Raw genomic sequence first — 17,671 nt, 5'->3', positions numbered from 1 at the left:
CCTCACTGTGGGTATGGTGTTCTTTGGGTGATGTGCAGTGTTGTTTTTGCGCCAAAAATACCTTTTGGAATTCTGGCCAAAAAGTTCAACCTTGGTTTCATCAGACCATAACACATTTTCCCACATGCTTTTGGGGGACTTGATGTTTGTATTTGCAAACTTCAGCCGGGATTGGATGTTTTTCTTTGTAAGAAAAGGCTTCCATCTTGCCACCCTACCCCATAGCCCATTCATATGAAGAATACAGGAGAATGTTGTCACATGTAGCACACAGCCAATACTTGCCAGACATTCCTGCTGTTCCTTTAATGTTGATGTAGGCCTCTTGGAAGCCTCCCTGACCAGTTTTCTTCCCATCTTTTCTCCTGACTGATATCTTTCAACAGTGAGATCCCTCTGATGCTTTGGAAGCTCTCTGCGGACCATGGCTTTTGCTCTGAGATGCAACTAAGAAAATGTCAGAAAAATCCTACAAACTTTATTTGTGATTAATCAGAGTCACTTGAAATGATGGCAGGTGTGTAATGACTTCTATTTAACATGAGTTTTAATGTGATCCCCAGTTATAAGATACTTTCAGCCTATGTTAAGTTTTCGTCGATTGTGCACGAAAATACGAGATAGGGTACGAGATTGTACCCTAATTGAAGAAGCAGTTTAGTAGTATAACGATTTTGCATACCATTGCATGAATGACTGCCTGACACATAATTTATTATTATATTTATGGTTTACAATCAAATGATTAATTACTTAGGAACTAGTTGCAATGAATAAAGGTACCATCAGTTGTCTTCTTATGAATTATTTGTTCGTCATTGAGTCAGTGTTGCTGATGTTAAGTAGGCCCTTCATTACCAAACACCAAGTAACTAAATTAGGATACAGTAATGAGCCATTAGCAAACTGTTAGTTAAACATTAAACTGTAGCTTACTTTAAAACTAACCTTCTTTTGGGGGTTGTCACAGAGATATGTGAAAATGTGACTTGGAGAAAACTGTTGCTATCAACATTGTCTACTGAATCACCTGAGTCAATGTACTGGTGAAGGGATGGATCAAATAGACTGATAGATGGAATCAACTGAGTCAGTGTACTGGTGAAGGGATGAATCAAATAGACTGATAGATGGAATCAACTGAGTCAGTGTTCTGGTGAAGGGATGAATCAAATAGACTGATAGATGGAATCAACTGAGTCAGGGTTCTGGTGAAGGGATGAATCAAATAGACTGATAGATGGAATCAACTGAGTCAGTGTTCTGGTGAAGGGATGAATCAAATAGACTGATAGATGGAATCAACTGAGTCAGTGTACTGGTGAAGGGATGAATCAAATAGACTGATAGATGGAATCAACTGAGTCAGTGTTCTGGTGAAGGGATGAATCAAATAGACCGATAGATGGAATCAACTGAGTCAGTGTACTGGTGATGGGATGCATCAAATAGACTGATAGATGGAATCAACTGAGTCAGTGTTCTGGTGAAGGGATGGATCAAATAGACTGATAGATTTGCGAAGTGATTTCATGGTTCCTTGTAAAACATAATTTTTTTTTTTTAATACAGTATTTTATTTTGATACATGGTGTGGCTGCTATATTTTGTAGTTTATTTTGATACACTTAAAATTAAGGTATTTAGTATTTTAGTTTAAAATACATTTTGATGTATCTTTGCCCATCTCTGTAAACACTGAATTACAGTATCTTGTCTGAGATCTGCATAGGATACCGGCCAGTTTGCCTCTTCTTTCTCCCCCATCGGCGGCAGGACAAGGGAATCACAGCAAGCGCTACGGTAAGTAAAGGAAAAGTCAGTATTCAGTGATGAACAAACTTCCAAAAGTGCCTGTCATTCATACGGTATGAGTGACAGTGTAGCATGAACGAAAATAAACGCAATTTAAAAAGTAATCAGCAAGACACTACGTAGTGAATGCAGAGCCATTGTCAGTGAGACCTTTCTATGGCACACAGGAAGCTGATCACACAGTGAATCCTTGCATTTTCGTGCACACTCCATTCCTCTAAATCAATTGAATAGTTCTGATAATAATGCCAGTCACTCTCTCTTCTACATGAAACAACGCTCGAAATCTGGCCATTTTCATTGGCTTTTATTTCAGGGACTCCAAATCTGATCGAAACGGTATGACGCTTTGACCACTTCGAAACAGTATGACCACTTTGAAACAAGCTTTAACACTGTTTTGGTACCGTAGTGTCACAAAGGTTTCGAAGTTTCACCAGCACCCATCACTAGCGTGAGGCATCAGCCGTAAAGATTCCTTGGACGATGTCCAAACGTGGTTCAGCTGCATTCATGACGATATAAATCATTTTAGAGGTCTTGTCAGTGTAGTTTGTACATTTAAATTTTCCAACCAACACACAATTCAAGCACCACACACTCCTGCTCCTGGATGGTTCCGACCTACATCAGTTTACTTCAAGATAACAACTGTTGCCCTGTTTTCTGTAAAACTGAACTGACTTCTACACCGGATGTCAAATGTAGGGTTGGGGATCCATAAAAGCTTTTATTTACTTACACAGAGAAAAATAAAACACAAAATAGCATTCCCATTATTTATAACTCACAATCCAATAATAAGCTTATTTTGTTCTGTCGCTGCTTTCTTCCATTCGTTTGCATAATTTCTGCGTCAGTGTTCACCCAATGAAACTGGTTTTCAACCATGGCCCGAACTGAATGCTTCTAAAATGCAACCAATAAAAAATATATATCTTGACTGGGTCACATTTTATGTACAACATTTGACTGTACGTACTCTCTACAGCTCCAGGAAATATTTTAAATGATCTGGACAAAGCTGTCAGTTGAGAGCTTTCATTCCATTCAGAACCATATACAGGGCAGAACAGCCATGGATTGGTAGAGAAAGGCAATCAGACCACGTGACTATACTTCTGATTATAGCCTACAGAGTGTGAGGCCTGTCAACTGAGGTGTTGCCTTTAAAATAAATATGCAATAGACACATTTTAAAATCCATTTACTGAACGCATTTACAGGGGTTGGACAAAATAACAGAAACACTACATGGAAAAGGACCGTTACTTAAAAGTCATAAATCAAAATTACCAACAGCTGCAGAGGCCACATTAGGTTGATGGCCAGTTAGTAGTACAGAGGTGTCAGCTATTAACATGGTCTGACAATTAGCACTTTGATATTTCAAAGCAGCATGAAGGAACGTGCGGCTGAACAAGGCTAAACAAAAGAGTGGTTTCCAGAACTCCAGGATGGTATTACATTCCTTCCATTGCCTTCCCAATCACCCGATCTGAACATCATTGAGCCGTCATGGAAATTTCTGGAGCGCAGAGAGCAAAATAGTTTTCTACGTCCTTCATCCTTCAAAGATCTGGATGCTTTTTTTCTTGAACAATGGTGAAACACACTGGCGAAGCGTGGTGATGCCAGGCCGGGTGCAAGATGTCCTCACAGGGCACCCCCCACTAGATATTCGATATGGGATGCCCCTTTATTGATATTCTGGGTTGACACCAATCATTTATGGCTATTCCATAAAACTACAATTTGTGAAGCTCTAGAAGGCAGCAGGGAAGACCATTAGGTAGGTGCTATAAGTCCAGAAAATAATCTAAACAACTTTAATGTGCAGTCCTTTGATTGGAGAAAATACCATTCCTATAGATATATCATCTATATTTCATTACTGTGAAGAACCTTGATTGGGGGAAAAACTATCCTAAAAAATCTATAATTTGTGTATGTACAACTTAATAAAAAGAGAGAATAAATTTTTTTTAAATATGATTTTTCTTTTCATTTGTTCTTTCTTCTCTGAATGTGGAAGTGTCTTTCAGCATCAGCTGAACTGTCAACCTATAAGTGCTGTTCGACGTTTATAAGGTGAGACAGACAGACAGACAGACAGAGCTGCCAATTAAGTTTGCCTTCAGTCAAACATTAAAAATATCTTCCCTCAGTCATCCTTCCCTCAACAGTGGATCTCATATGCCATCTGTGGGTCGTAGAGCAGACTCTGGTTGAGGAGGAGATCCCCAGGGTCCACAGTGGGTACATCCATCTGTGGGTCATAGAGGAGACTCTGGTTGAGGAGGAGATCCCCAGGGTCCACTGTGGGTACATCCAGTCCCTCAACAGGGGCCCTTTGAGACCCCAGACACCCAACCCTGCTATGGACCTACAAAATAGTAAAAGACAGTTTAAATAAAGAGCCATTAGTAAGTCCCAAACCATCATACACCTGACCTGTCTTACCACCTACACTGACTCTACTGAACACCTGACCTGTCTGACCACCTACACTGTCTCTATTGAACACCTGACAAACACACATAACCAGACAGTATAAATACTGCATGATTATAATTATACTCCCATTATTAAATGTGAAGTTATTTCAAATGAGCTGTTTGTGTTTTCTTTTTAGCAGTAAATAGTACTGCTAATAAGAATGTAGTTTTCTGGTTTGCCTCATGTATCCTGTCCATATGAATGAAAACAACAGCATAGGAACTCCCTACAGATAATAACAGAGATGGTAATGTAGTGTACTAATAACCAGTCCTCAAAACATAAGGTAAATAGTGATTAATCAACGGTAATGTACTGGATGTAGGGGTCTATCACCTTCCTAACCTGACCCTGGGCCTGTAGAGCCTCCTGGAGCACCAGCACCCTCTGCTGTTTGGCTAGGAGTCCTACATGCCGTTTGGCTAGGAGTCCAGCCTGCTGATTGGCTAGGAGTCCAGCATGCTGATTGGCTAGGAGTCCAGCATGCTGATTGGCTAGGAGTCCAGAGTGCGTTGTCTGCGCAGGACGGGAGCTGTTAAGGACGTACATCTCGTGTCCGGCTTCATCACAGTACTCTTCCAGCTGAGAGAAGGTAGTGGGACCGTCTGAATAGTCATTAACATACAGGATCCTCCCATCTTTACTGCTGCTACTGTAACCTGTCTGGTGCCAACACACGAACACCTTAACACAGCAGCACATTAACACACATTAACACAATGAAACATATTAACACATTAACATACAGGATCCTCCCATCTTTACTGCTGCTGCTACTGTAACCTGTCTGGTGCCAACACAGAAACACCTTAACACAGCAGCAGTTAACCCATTTAGTTTGTTTGTGGTGGGATTAGTCAGCTGTTTGTGTTGGGGTCATCCAACTGTTTGTGTTGGGGTCATCCAACTGTTTGTGTTGGGGTCAGTCAGTCAATCAATCAATCAAATTTATTTATAAAGCCCTTTTTACAACAGCAGTTGTCACAAAGTGCTTTACAGAGACACCCGGCCTTAAACCCCAAGGAGCAAACAACAGTAGTGTTGAATTTCAGTGGCTAGGAAAAACTCCCTAAGTCAACTGTTTGTGTTGGGGTTAGTCAGCTGTTTGTGTTGGGGTTAGTCAGCTGTTTGTATTGGGGGTAGTCACCTGGTTGTATTGGGTGTAGTCACCTGGTTGTATTGGGGGTAGTCACCTGGTTATGTTGGGGTTAGTCACCTCTTTGTGTTGGGGTTAGTCACCTCTTTGTGTTGGGGTTAGTCAGCTGGTTGTATTAGGGTTAGCCAACTGTCTGTGTTGGGGTTAGCCAGCTGGTTGTGTTGGGGTTAGTCAGCTGGTTGTGTTGGGGTTAGTCAGCTGGTTGTGTTGGGATTAGTCAGCTGTTTGTGTTGGGGTTAGTTACCTGTTTGTGTTGGGGTTAGTTACCTGTTTGTGTTGCTGCTGGCGGCTGTAGATCATAAAGAGGAGCAGCAGGGCGGTTAGAGACAGCAGAGAGATGCCCACAGCGATAACGGTCTGAGTGGCCGTGCTCAGTGCCGAGAAGTCCATGCTCTCCCCCTCATACAGGGGCTCCTGGCTCACCCCCGTCTGTCCCGGGTAGACGGGCGAAGAGGAGGAGTGAAGCTGAGGCCACAGATCAGTTGATGATGTCATGTTGACTGCTAGGTGAAAGGTCAGGTGGGCCACACCCCCAGGGTTCCAGGCCTCACACTCATAGCGGCCGGCATGAGCCACCGTCACATTGCTCAGAAACAGCATCCCACTTCCTGTGTCCTCCTCCCCCTCCCCTGTCACCCCCTGCACGTCTCCTCCTCCTCTACTCCTCATCTCTGTCTTACCCCTTAACACCTCTCTTCCTTCTTCCTGCCTACCGCTCTCTGGCCTGGCTCTCTCAATGTGTCCTCCCTTTTCTATCCTCACCCCTTCCCATCTCTCCTCCTCTCTCCTCTCCATGTGTCCTCCCCCCTGTTCCCTTCTCCTGTTCCTCTCCCTCTCTCCTCCCAGCTCCTGCAGTAATCCACTGGGTCCTAGCAGTGCTCTGCCCTGGGAGGTCTTCCTCCAGGTAACTAGGGGTTGGGGGTACCCCGAGGCCTGGCAGGACACCTTCAGACTGCCCCCCAGGGGCACGGTGAGCTGGCTCGCCTCCAGGTGCAGCACCGGAGGAATACACACCTGGAGGACAGAGACCCAATGAGATGCTGAGGAGTGTGTTTACAGGTATGTGTGTGTGTGCGTGTTTGTCTGTGTGTGTGTGTGTGTGCGTGTCTGTTTGTGTCTGTGTGTGTGTGTGTGTCTGTGTGTGTGTGTGTGTCTGTGTGAGTGTCTGTGTGAGTGTGTGTGTGTGTGTGTGGTGCGCACCAGGCTGTTGGGTGCAACCTCCAGCAGACTGAGGTGAACCAGACGAGGGGGTTCAGCACAGAGCAGACGACGCTCTGACCAGCTCAGCAGCCGCTGCCCCTCAGCATCAATCCACAGACGGAGCCAATGGAGGGCACAGTCACACCGCCAGGGGTTTTCTGGATGGGGGGGCGAGGGTGGGGTGGAGGGTACCAGCCATACTTACATTGAAACGTGTTAATATAATCTGTCATATTGCTATGTAAACGTGTTAATATAATCTGTCATATTGCTATGTAAACGTGTTAATATAATCTGTTATATTCCTATGTAAACGTGTTAATATATTCTGTTATATTCCTATGTAAACGTGTTAATATATTCTGTCATATTGCTATGTAAACGTGTTAATATATTCTGTCATATTGCTATGTAAACGTGTTAATATAATCTGTCATATTGCTATGTAAACGTGTTAATATAATATTGTCATATTGCTATGTAAACGTGTTAATATAATCTGTCATATTGCTATGTAAACGTGTTAATATAATATTGTCATATTGCTATGTAAACGTGTTAATATAATCTGTCATATTGCTATGTAAACGTGTTAATATAATCTGTCATATTGCTATGTAAACGTGTTGATATAATCTGTCATATTGCTATGTAAACGTGTTGATATAATCTGTCATATTGCTATGTAAACGTGTTGATATAATCTGTCATATTGCTATGTAAACGTGTTAATATATTCTGTCATATTGCTATGTAAACGTGTTAATATATTCTGTCATATTGCTATGTAAACGTGTTAATATAATCTGTCATATTGCTATGTAAACGTGTTAATATAATATTGTCATATTGCTATGTAAACGTGTTAATATAATCTGTCATATTGCTATGTAAACGTGTTGATATAATCTGTCATATTGCTATGTAAACGTGTTGATATAATCTGTCATATTGCTATGTAAACGTGTAAATATAATCTGTCATATTGCTATGTAAACGTGTAAATATAATCTGTCATATTGCTATGTAAACGTGTTAATATAATCTGTCATATTGCTATGTAAACGTGTTGATATAATCTGTCATATTGCTATGTAAACGTGTAAATATAATCTGTCATATTGCTATGTAAATGTGTAAATATAATCTGTCATATTGCTATGTAAACGTGTTAATATAATCTGTCATATTGCTATGTAAACGTGTTGATATAATCTGTCATATTGCTATGTAAACGTGTAAATATAATCTGTCATATTGCTATGTAAACGTGTTAATATAATCTGTCATATTGCTATGTAAACGTGTCAGCCCCCCCGACACCCACCAGTGACCCGCAGAACCTCCAGGCTGATGACTGGTCTCAGGACTGCCTGTCCCAGCGTACGGAGCTGGTTCCTGCTGAGGTCCAGGAGGGCCAGAGAGGACAGGCCGGAGAGAGCCTGATCACCCAACGCCTCAATACTGTTCTCCTGGAGGTGAAGCTCCTGCAGACGCTGTGGAAAATACAGGTTAAAGGTCAGAGACTCCAGGTCTGAAGTCCTCACTCACAGTGGATTTCTGTGGAGAGGTCCGAGGTCAGGGATGAAGTTTGTGTTTCTTACCTGAAGACCAGTAAAGGTGTGATCGTGCAACCGTGTGATCTGATTGGCTGCCAGATAAAGAATGCGGAGATGGTCGAGGCCGGTGAAGGTGTCTGGGGTAAGCAGGTGAATAAGGTTCCCATTTAGGGCCAACTCCAGCAGGACTCCCTGTCCAAGGAAAGCTCCAGGTTCCAAGGCCGAGATACTGTTGTTTTGGAGGTAAAGGTAGAGGAGCTGGCCCAGACCAGACAGGTCCAAACCAGTAACCTTGACAACAGCATTATCCTGCAGGAAGATGGTCTGAGGAGCCAAAGACCAGGGGGTGGTGACAGAGACACAGAGAGACAGACAATAATATGGAGACAGGAAAGAAGAGCCAGGGAAACAGATTATATCGTTGTCAGCGACAGACATTAGTGAATTATATGTACCTGTTTGTTGTCAGGGACAGACATTAGTGTATTATATGTACCTGTGTGTTGTCAGGGACAGACATTAGTGTATTATATGTACCTGTTTGTTGTCAGGGACAGACATTAGTGTATTATATGTACCTGTGTGTTGTCAGGGACAGACATTAGTGTATTATATGTACCTGTGTGTTGTCAGGGACAGACATTAGTGTATTATATGTACCTGTGTGTTGTCGGGGACTCTCTGAGGAATGTGTCTGAGTCCCAGAGAGCCACATTCCACTGTCAGGCTGTAGCAGCGACACTCTGATGGACAGGACACACAGCCCCCGGAGAAGAGGAGAGGAAAGAGGAGGAGCAGCCTGGAGACCTGAGAAAGAAACATCACACTGCAAGGAGGAAGGGGAGGAGGAGGAGAAAGAGAGATGGAGAATGAGGAGTAGGTGGGGAACTGCAAAATGACCAGATCAAGTCCCCAAAATATATAATGATCAACTGTTAATAGTTACTAAATCATTCTACTTATCATCCACAATGATACCGTTGTGCTCATAAGTTTGCATACCCTTGGAGAATTGATAATATATGTACCATTTGTAAAGAAAACATGAGTGAGCAGGCAAAACATATACAACTGTAGCTCATAACAGAATGGCACGATCAGAAAACAAAACATGGTAACAAAGAAAAAAATTTACTGACCCTGTTCAGAAGTCTGCATACCCTTAGTTCTCAATGCTGTGTATTACCCCCTTTAGCATCAATGACAGTGTGCAGTCTTTTGTAATTGTTGTCTATGAGGCCCTGAATACTTGCCGGTGGCATAGCTGCCCATTTGTCTTGGCACAATGCCTCCAGGTCATGCAAAGTCTTTGGTCGTCTTGCATGAACCACACCTTTGAGATCTCCCCAGAGTGGCTTGATGATAGTGGCTTGATCAGGAGACTGTGATGGCCACTCCAGAACCTTCACCTTTCTCTGCTGTAACCACTGGGGGGTCAACTTGGCCATGGCTTGGTATCTGACCATGGCTTGGTATCTGACCATGGCTTGGTATCTGACCATGGCTTGGTATCTGGCCATGGCTTGGTATCTGACCATGGCTTGGTATCTGACCATGGCTTGGTATCTGGCCATGGCTTGGTATCTGACCATGGCTTGGTATCTGACCATGGCTTGGTATCAAGAGATCCCAGAATTTTCCATTTATTAATAAGTGATTGAACAATGCTGACTGGCATTTGCAAGGCTTTGAATATCTTTTTCTATCCTTTTCCATCTTTATAAAGTTAAAATAAAATTGCCTTGTGACATTTATTTTCTGCTCCCCATGGATCAGTATCTAGCCTGCTCAGTGCATGTACATGAACGCTAACAAACTCATTGATTATTTATACACAGACACCATTTGCAATTTAAAAAGCCAAAAATGCCAACATTTCTCCATTTCTGCCAGGGTATGCAAACTTATGAGCACAACTGTAGTTGTCATAGCTGGGCACAGCTAATAAAAAAGTTTACTTGGTTAACCGTAAATCAGTTTACCAAAAAGTTAACTTCATTAACCATTAATCACTTAAATTGTTAAAAATGTACCGAAAGTTAGCAATAAATGTTAACATAATTTTTTATTATTACAAATATTATCTAAAAACATCCAACAAAGTGCGAAAAATTTAAAATGAGCCCCTTTGAGGTATTTTTAAGGCCTTGCATTTGTCAATGCAACTGAGTTAGTGACTAACTACTACTTTTTAAATAGTGCAGTGGTTAGATATGCGGACCTTCAAACAATAGGTCCTGTGTTTGAGTCACAGTCAAAACATGTTATGTACTAGGATTTGTTCCAGATTGACAAAAACTTTGCGTGGATACAACCTTTAGTAGCTACATTATAGTAAGCCTACAAAACATTTTTGCAGTTATAATACAAGTATTTCTGGTGGATTTTGTCACGTCCTGGCTGTGCCCCTAGCCATCTCTGCGCTGGGCTCGGGGCATAGCCAGGACAGGACAGGAGGTGGCCTTTAGCCACCTCTACTCCTTATTTTGGTTTCCCCAATTGGAGGCAGGTGTTAGTTATTGCCTCCAATTGGGGACCCTATTTAAGTTTAGTTTGTAGGCCCCAAGGCGTGGTTCATTTTGGTTTTGTTTATCCTGTGTAAGGAATACCCCCGTCACTGGTTGCTGCCTTTTGTTTTGTTGGAGTCCTTCTTTATTTTTGCAATTAAACATGGATTATCTTCACCAACTCTACTCTGTGCCTGTGTCCTTCTCACCCCACGACCGTGACAGAATGAACCACCACAAAGGGACACGGCAGAAATGGACGGTAGGGGAACTCCTCGGTTGGCCTGACAGCGACACTGAGGAGGAGGAGAACCCCTACCGTCCCCTGCGGCACACCGGGCCAACACAGCGTCCACCCAAAAGGAGACGTCGACAGAGGCGAAGGAAGCAAACCTCTGTGTGTTCACCCCAATAATTTCTTGGGGGGGTGCTGGGGGGGCAGGCGGAGTGGAAGGACGCGGCCGTGCCACCCGTGCTCACGTGTGGGGTAGTCCAGGTGCCCCAGCCCTGCCCGGTGCCAGCTCCTAGGCGTCGGGCAACAACGCCGGTGGGGCCTATGAGGGCTTTCCCTGATGTAGGGAGATGTGAGGACTGGTGGGGCTATCGGGACCCGCCGTACCGGTTCTCGCAGCCAGCGCCCCCCGCTGCCCAGTGGCCACAGCCGCCAGCTCCTCCCGCTGCCCAGTGGCCACAGCCGCCAGCTCCTCCCGCTGCCCAGTGGCCGCAGCCGCCAGCTCCTCCCGCTGCCCAGTGGCCGCAGCCGCCAGCTCCTCCCGCTGCCCAGTGGCCGCAGCCGCCAGCTCCTCCCGCTGCCCAGTGGCCTCAGCCGCCAGCTCCTCCCGCTGCCCAGTGGCCTCAGCCGCCAGCTCCTCCCGCTGCCCAGTGGCCTCAGCCGCCAGCTCCTCCCGCTGCCCAGTGGCCTCAGCCGCCAGCTCCTCCCGCTGCCCAGTGGCCTCAGCCGCCAGCTCCTCCCGCTGCCCTGTTTTCGCCGCCGTCAGGGCCCGCGGATGACTGGCCGCCGCCGCCCGGGGCCGTGGATGACTGGCTGCCGCCGCCCGAGCCAGCGGTTGACTGGCCGCCCGAGGCCGCGGATGACTGGCCGCCGCCGCCCGAGGCCGCGGATGACTGGCCGCCGCCGCCCGAGGCCGCGGATGACTGGCCGCCGCCGCCCGAGCCCGCGGTTGACTGGCCGCCTTGTCCCGCAGCGCCTTCAACTGCCCAGGAGCCCCCGCATCGTCCCACGGCGCCCTCGCCTGTCCCGGTCTCAGCGGCGCCCTCGCCTGTCCCGGCCTCAGCGGCGCCCTCGCCTGTCCCGGCCTCAGCGGCGCCCTCGCCTGTCCCGGCCTCAGCGGCGCCCTCGCCTGTCCCGGCTCTCCCTGACCCTCCGCCGGCTCTCCCTGACCCTCCGCCGGCTTCCCCGTCTCCGGCTCCTTCGCCGGCTCTCCCACAGGGTTCTGACCCTCCGCCGGCTCCCCCGGCTCCTGCTCCTCCACCGGCTCCTATTCCCCCGCCGGCTCCCCCGTCTCCTGCTCCTCCGCCGGCTCCTGCTCCCCCGCCGGCCGTCAACCCTCCGCCGGCTCCCCCGGCTCCTGCTCCTCCGCCGGCTGCCGATCTGCCGCCGGCTCCTATTCCTCCGCCGGCTCCCCCGGCTCCTACTCCTCCGCCGGCTCTTCCGCCGGCTCCAGACCCTCCGCCGGCTCCCCCGGCTCCTGCTCCTCCACCGGCTCCTATTCCCCCGCCGGCTCCCCCGTCTCCTATTCCTCTGCCGGCTCCTATTCCTCCGCCGGCTCCCCCGGCTCCTACTCCTCCGCCGGCTCTTCCGCCGGCTCCAGACCCTCTGCCGGCTCCTATTCCTCCGCCGGCTCCCCCGGCTCCTACTCCTCCGCCGGCTCTTCCGCCGGCTCCAGACCCTCCGCCGGCTCCCCCGGCTCCTGCTCCTCCACCGGCTCCTATTCCCCCGCCGGCTCCCCCGTCTCCTATTCCTCTGCCGGCTCCTATTCCTCCGCCGGCTCCCCCGGCTCCTACTCCTCCGCCGGCTCCTCCCCCGGCTCTTGCTCCTCCGCCGGCTGTCGACCCGCCGCCGGCTCTCCTGCCGGCTCCTGTCCCTCCGCCGGCTCTCCCGTCTCCTGACCCTCTGCCTCCCCGGCCTGTCCCTGCGGCTCCGCCTCCCCGGCCTGTGCCGGCGGCTCCGGGCGCTGAGCCTCCGCCGGTCCGTGTGTGGTCGTCCCGGTCTTGCGGTCGGGAGCCCGCGCCTTTGGGGGGGGGTACTGTCACGTCCTGGCTGTGCCCCTAGCCATCTCTGCGCTGGGCTCGGGGCATAGCCAGGACAGGACAGGAGGTGGCCTTTAGCCACCTCTACTCCTTATTTTGGTTTCCCCAATTGGAGGCAGGTGTTAGTTATTGCCTCCAATTGGGGACCCTATTTAAGTTTAGTTTGTAGGCCCCAAGGCGTGGTTCATTTTGGTTTTGTTTATCCTGTGTAAGGAATTCCCACGTCACTGGTTGCTGCCTTTTGTTTTGTTGGAGTCCTTCTTTATTTTTGCAATTAAACATGGATTATCTTCACCAACTCTACTCTGCGCCTGTGTCCTTCTCACCCCACGACCGTGACAGATTTCCATACATGCATGCTTTTTGGGTCAGGATGGACCTTTGCTGGCTATAATATACAGTAGTAACATTACAGTAAGCCTAAACTTTAACTGTTTACGGTTACATTGCGACTATTTCTGGTGGACGTATCCGTGCGTGCCTTTTGGAGTAACATAGGCTAGATCCAAACCCCTTGGGCAGTAAAAGAGTTGGGTCTTTTCACTTGATCCTACCACATCTCATCCACAATGATAGTTATCATACCACATCTCATCCACAATGATAGTCATCACACCACTACTCATCCACAATGATAGTCATCATACCACAACTCATCCACAATGATAGTTATCATACCACATCTCATCCACAATGATAGTCATCATACCACTACTCATCCACAATGATAGTCATCATACCACAACTCATCCACAATGATAGTCCTCATACCAATATGCATCCACAATGAAAGTCATCATACCACTAATCATCCACAATGAAAGTCATCATACCACTAATCATCCACAGTATGTAGTTAACATATATGTATTAATCCACACCGATAGTTAATAACAAAGTAAACTATGTGGACTCAAAGTATTTGGACACTGGACAGTAACACAACAGGTAACTAATCCCAATACAGTTTTTGGGGGCTCTGTTTTCTAGCACTTTGGAGTAACTAGTTACAGACCAGGTCTCAGTGTATTATCATAGTTACTGACCAGGTGTCAGTGCATTATTACAGCTACTGACCAGGTCTCAGTGTATTACCATAGTTACTGACCAGGTGTCAGTGCATTATCATAGTTACTGACCAGGTGTCAGTGCATTATCTTAGCTACTGACCAGGTGTCAGTGCATTATCACAGCTACTGACCAGGTCTCAGTGTATTACCATAGCTACTGACCGTGTCAGTGTGTTACTATAGTTATTGAACAGGTATCAGTGTATTAACATAGCTACTGACAAGGTCTCAGTGTATTATGATAGATACTGATCAGGTGTCAGTGTGTTAGTATAGCAGTCCTATACTGATATGGCTGTTTGTTGGAGTCCTATGTCTTCACCTCTGGAGTTATCTGCTATGATTTGTGACAACATGCTTGGTGAGGCCAACTTGTTCATTTTCCTTGTGGTAATCTGTAATCTGGTGATGAACATGTTGTAATCCTGACAGTCAGATTTTGGAGAGATAATCTGCTCCCCACAGACAGACAACTGGGCTGTGTGGGGATCCTGCTTTTACTGTGTAATTGGGCATGGGAATTAATGCTCTTATATTAAATATTTGAAAGTATTTGAACACGGTTCTGACTATGGTCTGTTGTAAAAGATCTGACTATGATGTGATGTAAAGGATCTGACCATATTCTGTTGTAAAGGATGTGACCACAGTCTGTTGTAAAGGATCTGACCATGTTCTGTTGTAAAGGATGTGACCATGTTCTGTTGTAAAGGATGTGACCATGTTCTGTTGTAAAGGATGTGACCACGGTCTGTTGTAAAGGATCTGACCACGGTCTGTTGTAAAGGATCTGACCATGGTCTGTTGTAAAGGATGTGACCACAGTCTGTTGTAAAGAATGTGACCATGTTCTGTTGTAAAGGATGTGACCATGTTCTGTTGTAAAGGATGTGACCACGGTCTGTTGTAAAGGATCTGACCACGGTCTGTTGTAAAGGATCTGACCATGGTCTGTTGTAAAGGATGTGGCCATGTTCTGTTGTAAAGGATGTGACCATGTTCTGTTGTAAAGGATGTGACCACGGTCTGTTGTAAAGGATCTGACCACGGTCTGTTGTAAAGGATGTGACCACTGTCTGTTGTAAAGGATGTGACCACTGTCTGTTGTAAAGGATGTGACCATGTTCTGTTGAAAAGGATGTGACCATGTTCTGTTGTAAAGGATCTGACCACGGTCTGTTGTAAAAGATTAGACCCACGGTCAATTGTAAAGAATTGCGGTCTGTTGTAAAGGTTTGTGGTCTGTTGTTAAGTATCTGATCGTTGTCTGTTGTAAATGATTGTGGTCGCTTGTAAAATATTTTGTTGTGTTGTAAAGGAGTAGTTTGGAAACAAATAGGTCCATAAATATGTGTGTGATAGGATTCAGGTGGATAGGATTCTCGTCCCCAAATACATTTTTCAATTTATTTGGGGACCAGAAAAATACTTAACCCTAACCCTAACCTTCAATGCCTAAACCTAACCATAGTCATGCGAAGTATAAATGCCGGAAAATATAATTAATGTAAGCCAGAAATATAATTTCTCCTAAAGGGGATATCATTTCTGCCAATAAACATTGTGGGGATGATTGTCAGATTTTACTGTTTATTTTACTATTCATCTATGTGACTACACATAAAAGTGGACCATACACACAGAGGCAGATATGAGTGCAAATGGTTGGCTTGCTACATAGGCTTGTATTGATTTCATTGTTTCCACCAACTTTTGTCTGTCGGTTAGTGGCACCACATATTGATCTCTGTCATGAATTAAACACAGGCAGGATGTTGTTGGCTGTATGTGTGTGTCTGTGTGTGTGTGTGTGGGAGTGAGTGTGTGTGTGTGTGCGTGTGTGACAAAACAACTTCCTGCCCCAGTCTGCTATGCTGCTCCTGGTGCAGAATACCAATATACTGATCTCTCCCTCTCATCTCTCTCTCTTCAATACAACGACGAAGACTCTGAACTCCTTACTCTGTCATTAAACAGACCCACTGTCAGGGATAATTATTAGATGTTTTTCTTGGCTGTTCTTCTACTGATTATTGTTGCTGCTTTAATAATGTTCTGTTGTAAATCAAGATTATATCTGATATGCTTTGGCAATATGTACAATGTTATGTCATGCAAATGAAGTAATTTCAATTGATTTGAATTTAAAGTAATTTTAAATTAAACAGTTTCTTCTCCAAATACAGACATTTTCTGGTAGGAATCAAACTGTCAGCTGATCTAACATTCCCATGAATAAATTATTTACATTGGGACACTTAATTGGAGTATATTTAAAATGAAAACGAAATAACTGAATTAGTTTCACCATGTAATGCCATGTATATTTGAGTTAAATCATGTATATATTATCAAAACAATCCGACCATCTGTTCGCATAGGCTCAAACTAATGACGAGACACTCAATAACAGAAGATACACAAGGGAGAGCAGCATAACATAACATGACAGAACATAACATAACATGAGTCGGTAGGCTATATCACCTTACCTGCCCTACCTCCAAACTGTTCCGCTATGCTCGTTTGATCACTGTATTAAAAAACCAAGACGTTGAATAAAAGGAAAAATCTAACGACAAACAATAAGACGCTTTATACACTTGGTTATTACTATCCAATTCCGGACAGAAAGCAGCACCATAACCATTCTCGATCCCTCCGCTAAACAGATCCGCTGCCGCTCTTTCATCCTGACACCCGTGGGTGTCGCGCGCTCCCATCCGGTAGAAATGCCAGGATTAAAGCAGCGGGAGGCTCTGACAACATGCCATGTTAATTTCAACGATTTTGTGCGTTCAACCCCCTGACCACACCGCATGTTATTATTGCTGTTTGCAGCCAGAAGCAATAGTCCTCATGTTATGTTTAATTAATCTGCTTCTCTCTTCCTTTCTTTCTCTCCACTTCCAATATATTTACATTTAGGATTTAAAAGGCTTTAATGGAACGAGAAACATTTATTTACATTGTCAAAGCAAGTGGAAATAAGAAGAATAACATTTAAATAATAAATAAAAAATGGCCATTAAAAAAAGTGGATTAATAAAAATCGGACATTACACGTAAACCTGACACAAGAACGTTTAAAAAGTACAGCATGACAACATTTAAAATGTTAGTTTATTTCAGTGTGGTAGAAATGTACACAAAGTTCAAGTATCAATAACAAATTTAAAAAAATAACTGGATCAATATTGATTATGTTTACAATGTTGATTGTGCTCTACTACTTTTCTCATGGAAACCCACCACAATTCTTGCAGTAATCAGCATATTCCTTTTAATACAGATGTTTTTGTTGCTTTTTAAGAACTTTTTATTTAAATAAAACACAGCAAAACTGACATTTTATGCAATGCAATATGCTTGTGCCTTATATAGATAAAATATATTATATTGTCAAATTCTTGTGAGTCTGTATAATCTGAGGGAAAATGTGTCTCTATTCTGGTCAGAATCTGTCAGGAGATTAGGAAGTGCAGATTTGTTTCCACCTCATTTGGGCCTTCATAGCCTATCCTCTTTCAAAAGCCAGGTGGCCTTTCTCAATAGTCAGGTCATGGTCACATTGTCTGTACATAGTCAAGACCA

At 45.1% G+C, this 17,671-nt stretch overlaps 1 protein-coding gene across 6 annotated transcripts; it reads right to left on the bottom strand.

Moving 5' to 3' along the window:
• Positions 1 to 3,006: 3,006 nt before the first annotated feature.
• On the bottom strand, positions 3,007 to 16,795 carry LOC105007562 (leucine-rich repeat-containing protein 24). Of its 6 annotated transcripts, none has more exons than XM_029116713.2 (8): positions 16,570 to 16,795; positions 8,890 to 9,055; positions 8,275 to 8,553; positions 7,998 to 8,166; positions 6,671 to 6,828; positions 5,738 to 6,484; positions 4,651 to 4,998; positions 3,007 to 4,201 (listed from the first exon to the last, which is right to left on the bottom strand). In XM_029116713.2, the coding sequence occupies exons 2-8, from the start codon at positions 9,049 to 9,051 to the stop codon at positions 3,995 to 3,997; spliced, it is 2,070 nt and encodes a 689-aa protein (XP_028972546.1). In that variant the 5' UTR covers positions 9,052 to 9,055; positions 16,570 to 16,795; the 3' UTR covers positions 3,007 to 3,994. The 6 variants fall into 6 exon arrangements, with proteins under 6 accessions (XP_028972546.1, XP_028972556.1, XP_028972557.1 ...); XM_029116723.2 differs by having other exon boundaries at positions 4,660 to 4,998; XM_029116724.2 differs by having other exon boundaries at positions 4,651 to 4,977.
• Between the last annotated feature and the right edge of the window lie 876 nt (positions 16,796 to 17,671).

This window comes from Esox lucius, chromosome 3 (assembly GCF_011004845.1).
Source record: "Esox lucius isolate fEsoLuc1 chromosome 3, fEsoLuc1.pri, whole genome shotgun sequence".
NCBI classification, from domain to species: Eukaryota; Metazoa; Chordata; class Actinopteri; order Esociformes; family Esocidae; genus Esox; species Esox lucius.
This window is presented reverse-complemented; position numbering and strand designations above follow the sequence as displayed.

Bases quoted from the DNA above. Each gene is read 5' to 3' on its own strand.
- LOC105007562 (XM_029116713.2), bottom strand. From the start codon at position 9,051: ATGTTTCTTTCTCAGGTCTCCAGGCTGCTCCTCCTCTTTCCTCTCCTC. The intron at 8,554-8,889 runs GTACATATAATA...TTGGCTCCTCAG, and splicing joins GAGTCCCCGACAACACACAG to ACCATCTTCCTGCAGGATAA. The intron at 6,485-6,670 runs GTGCGCACCACA...TCTGTCCTCCAG, and splicing joins AGGTTGCACCCAACAGCCTG to GTGTGTATTCCTCCGGTGCT.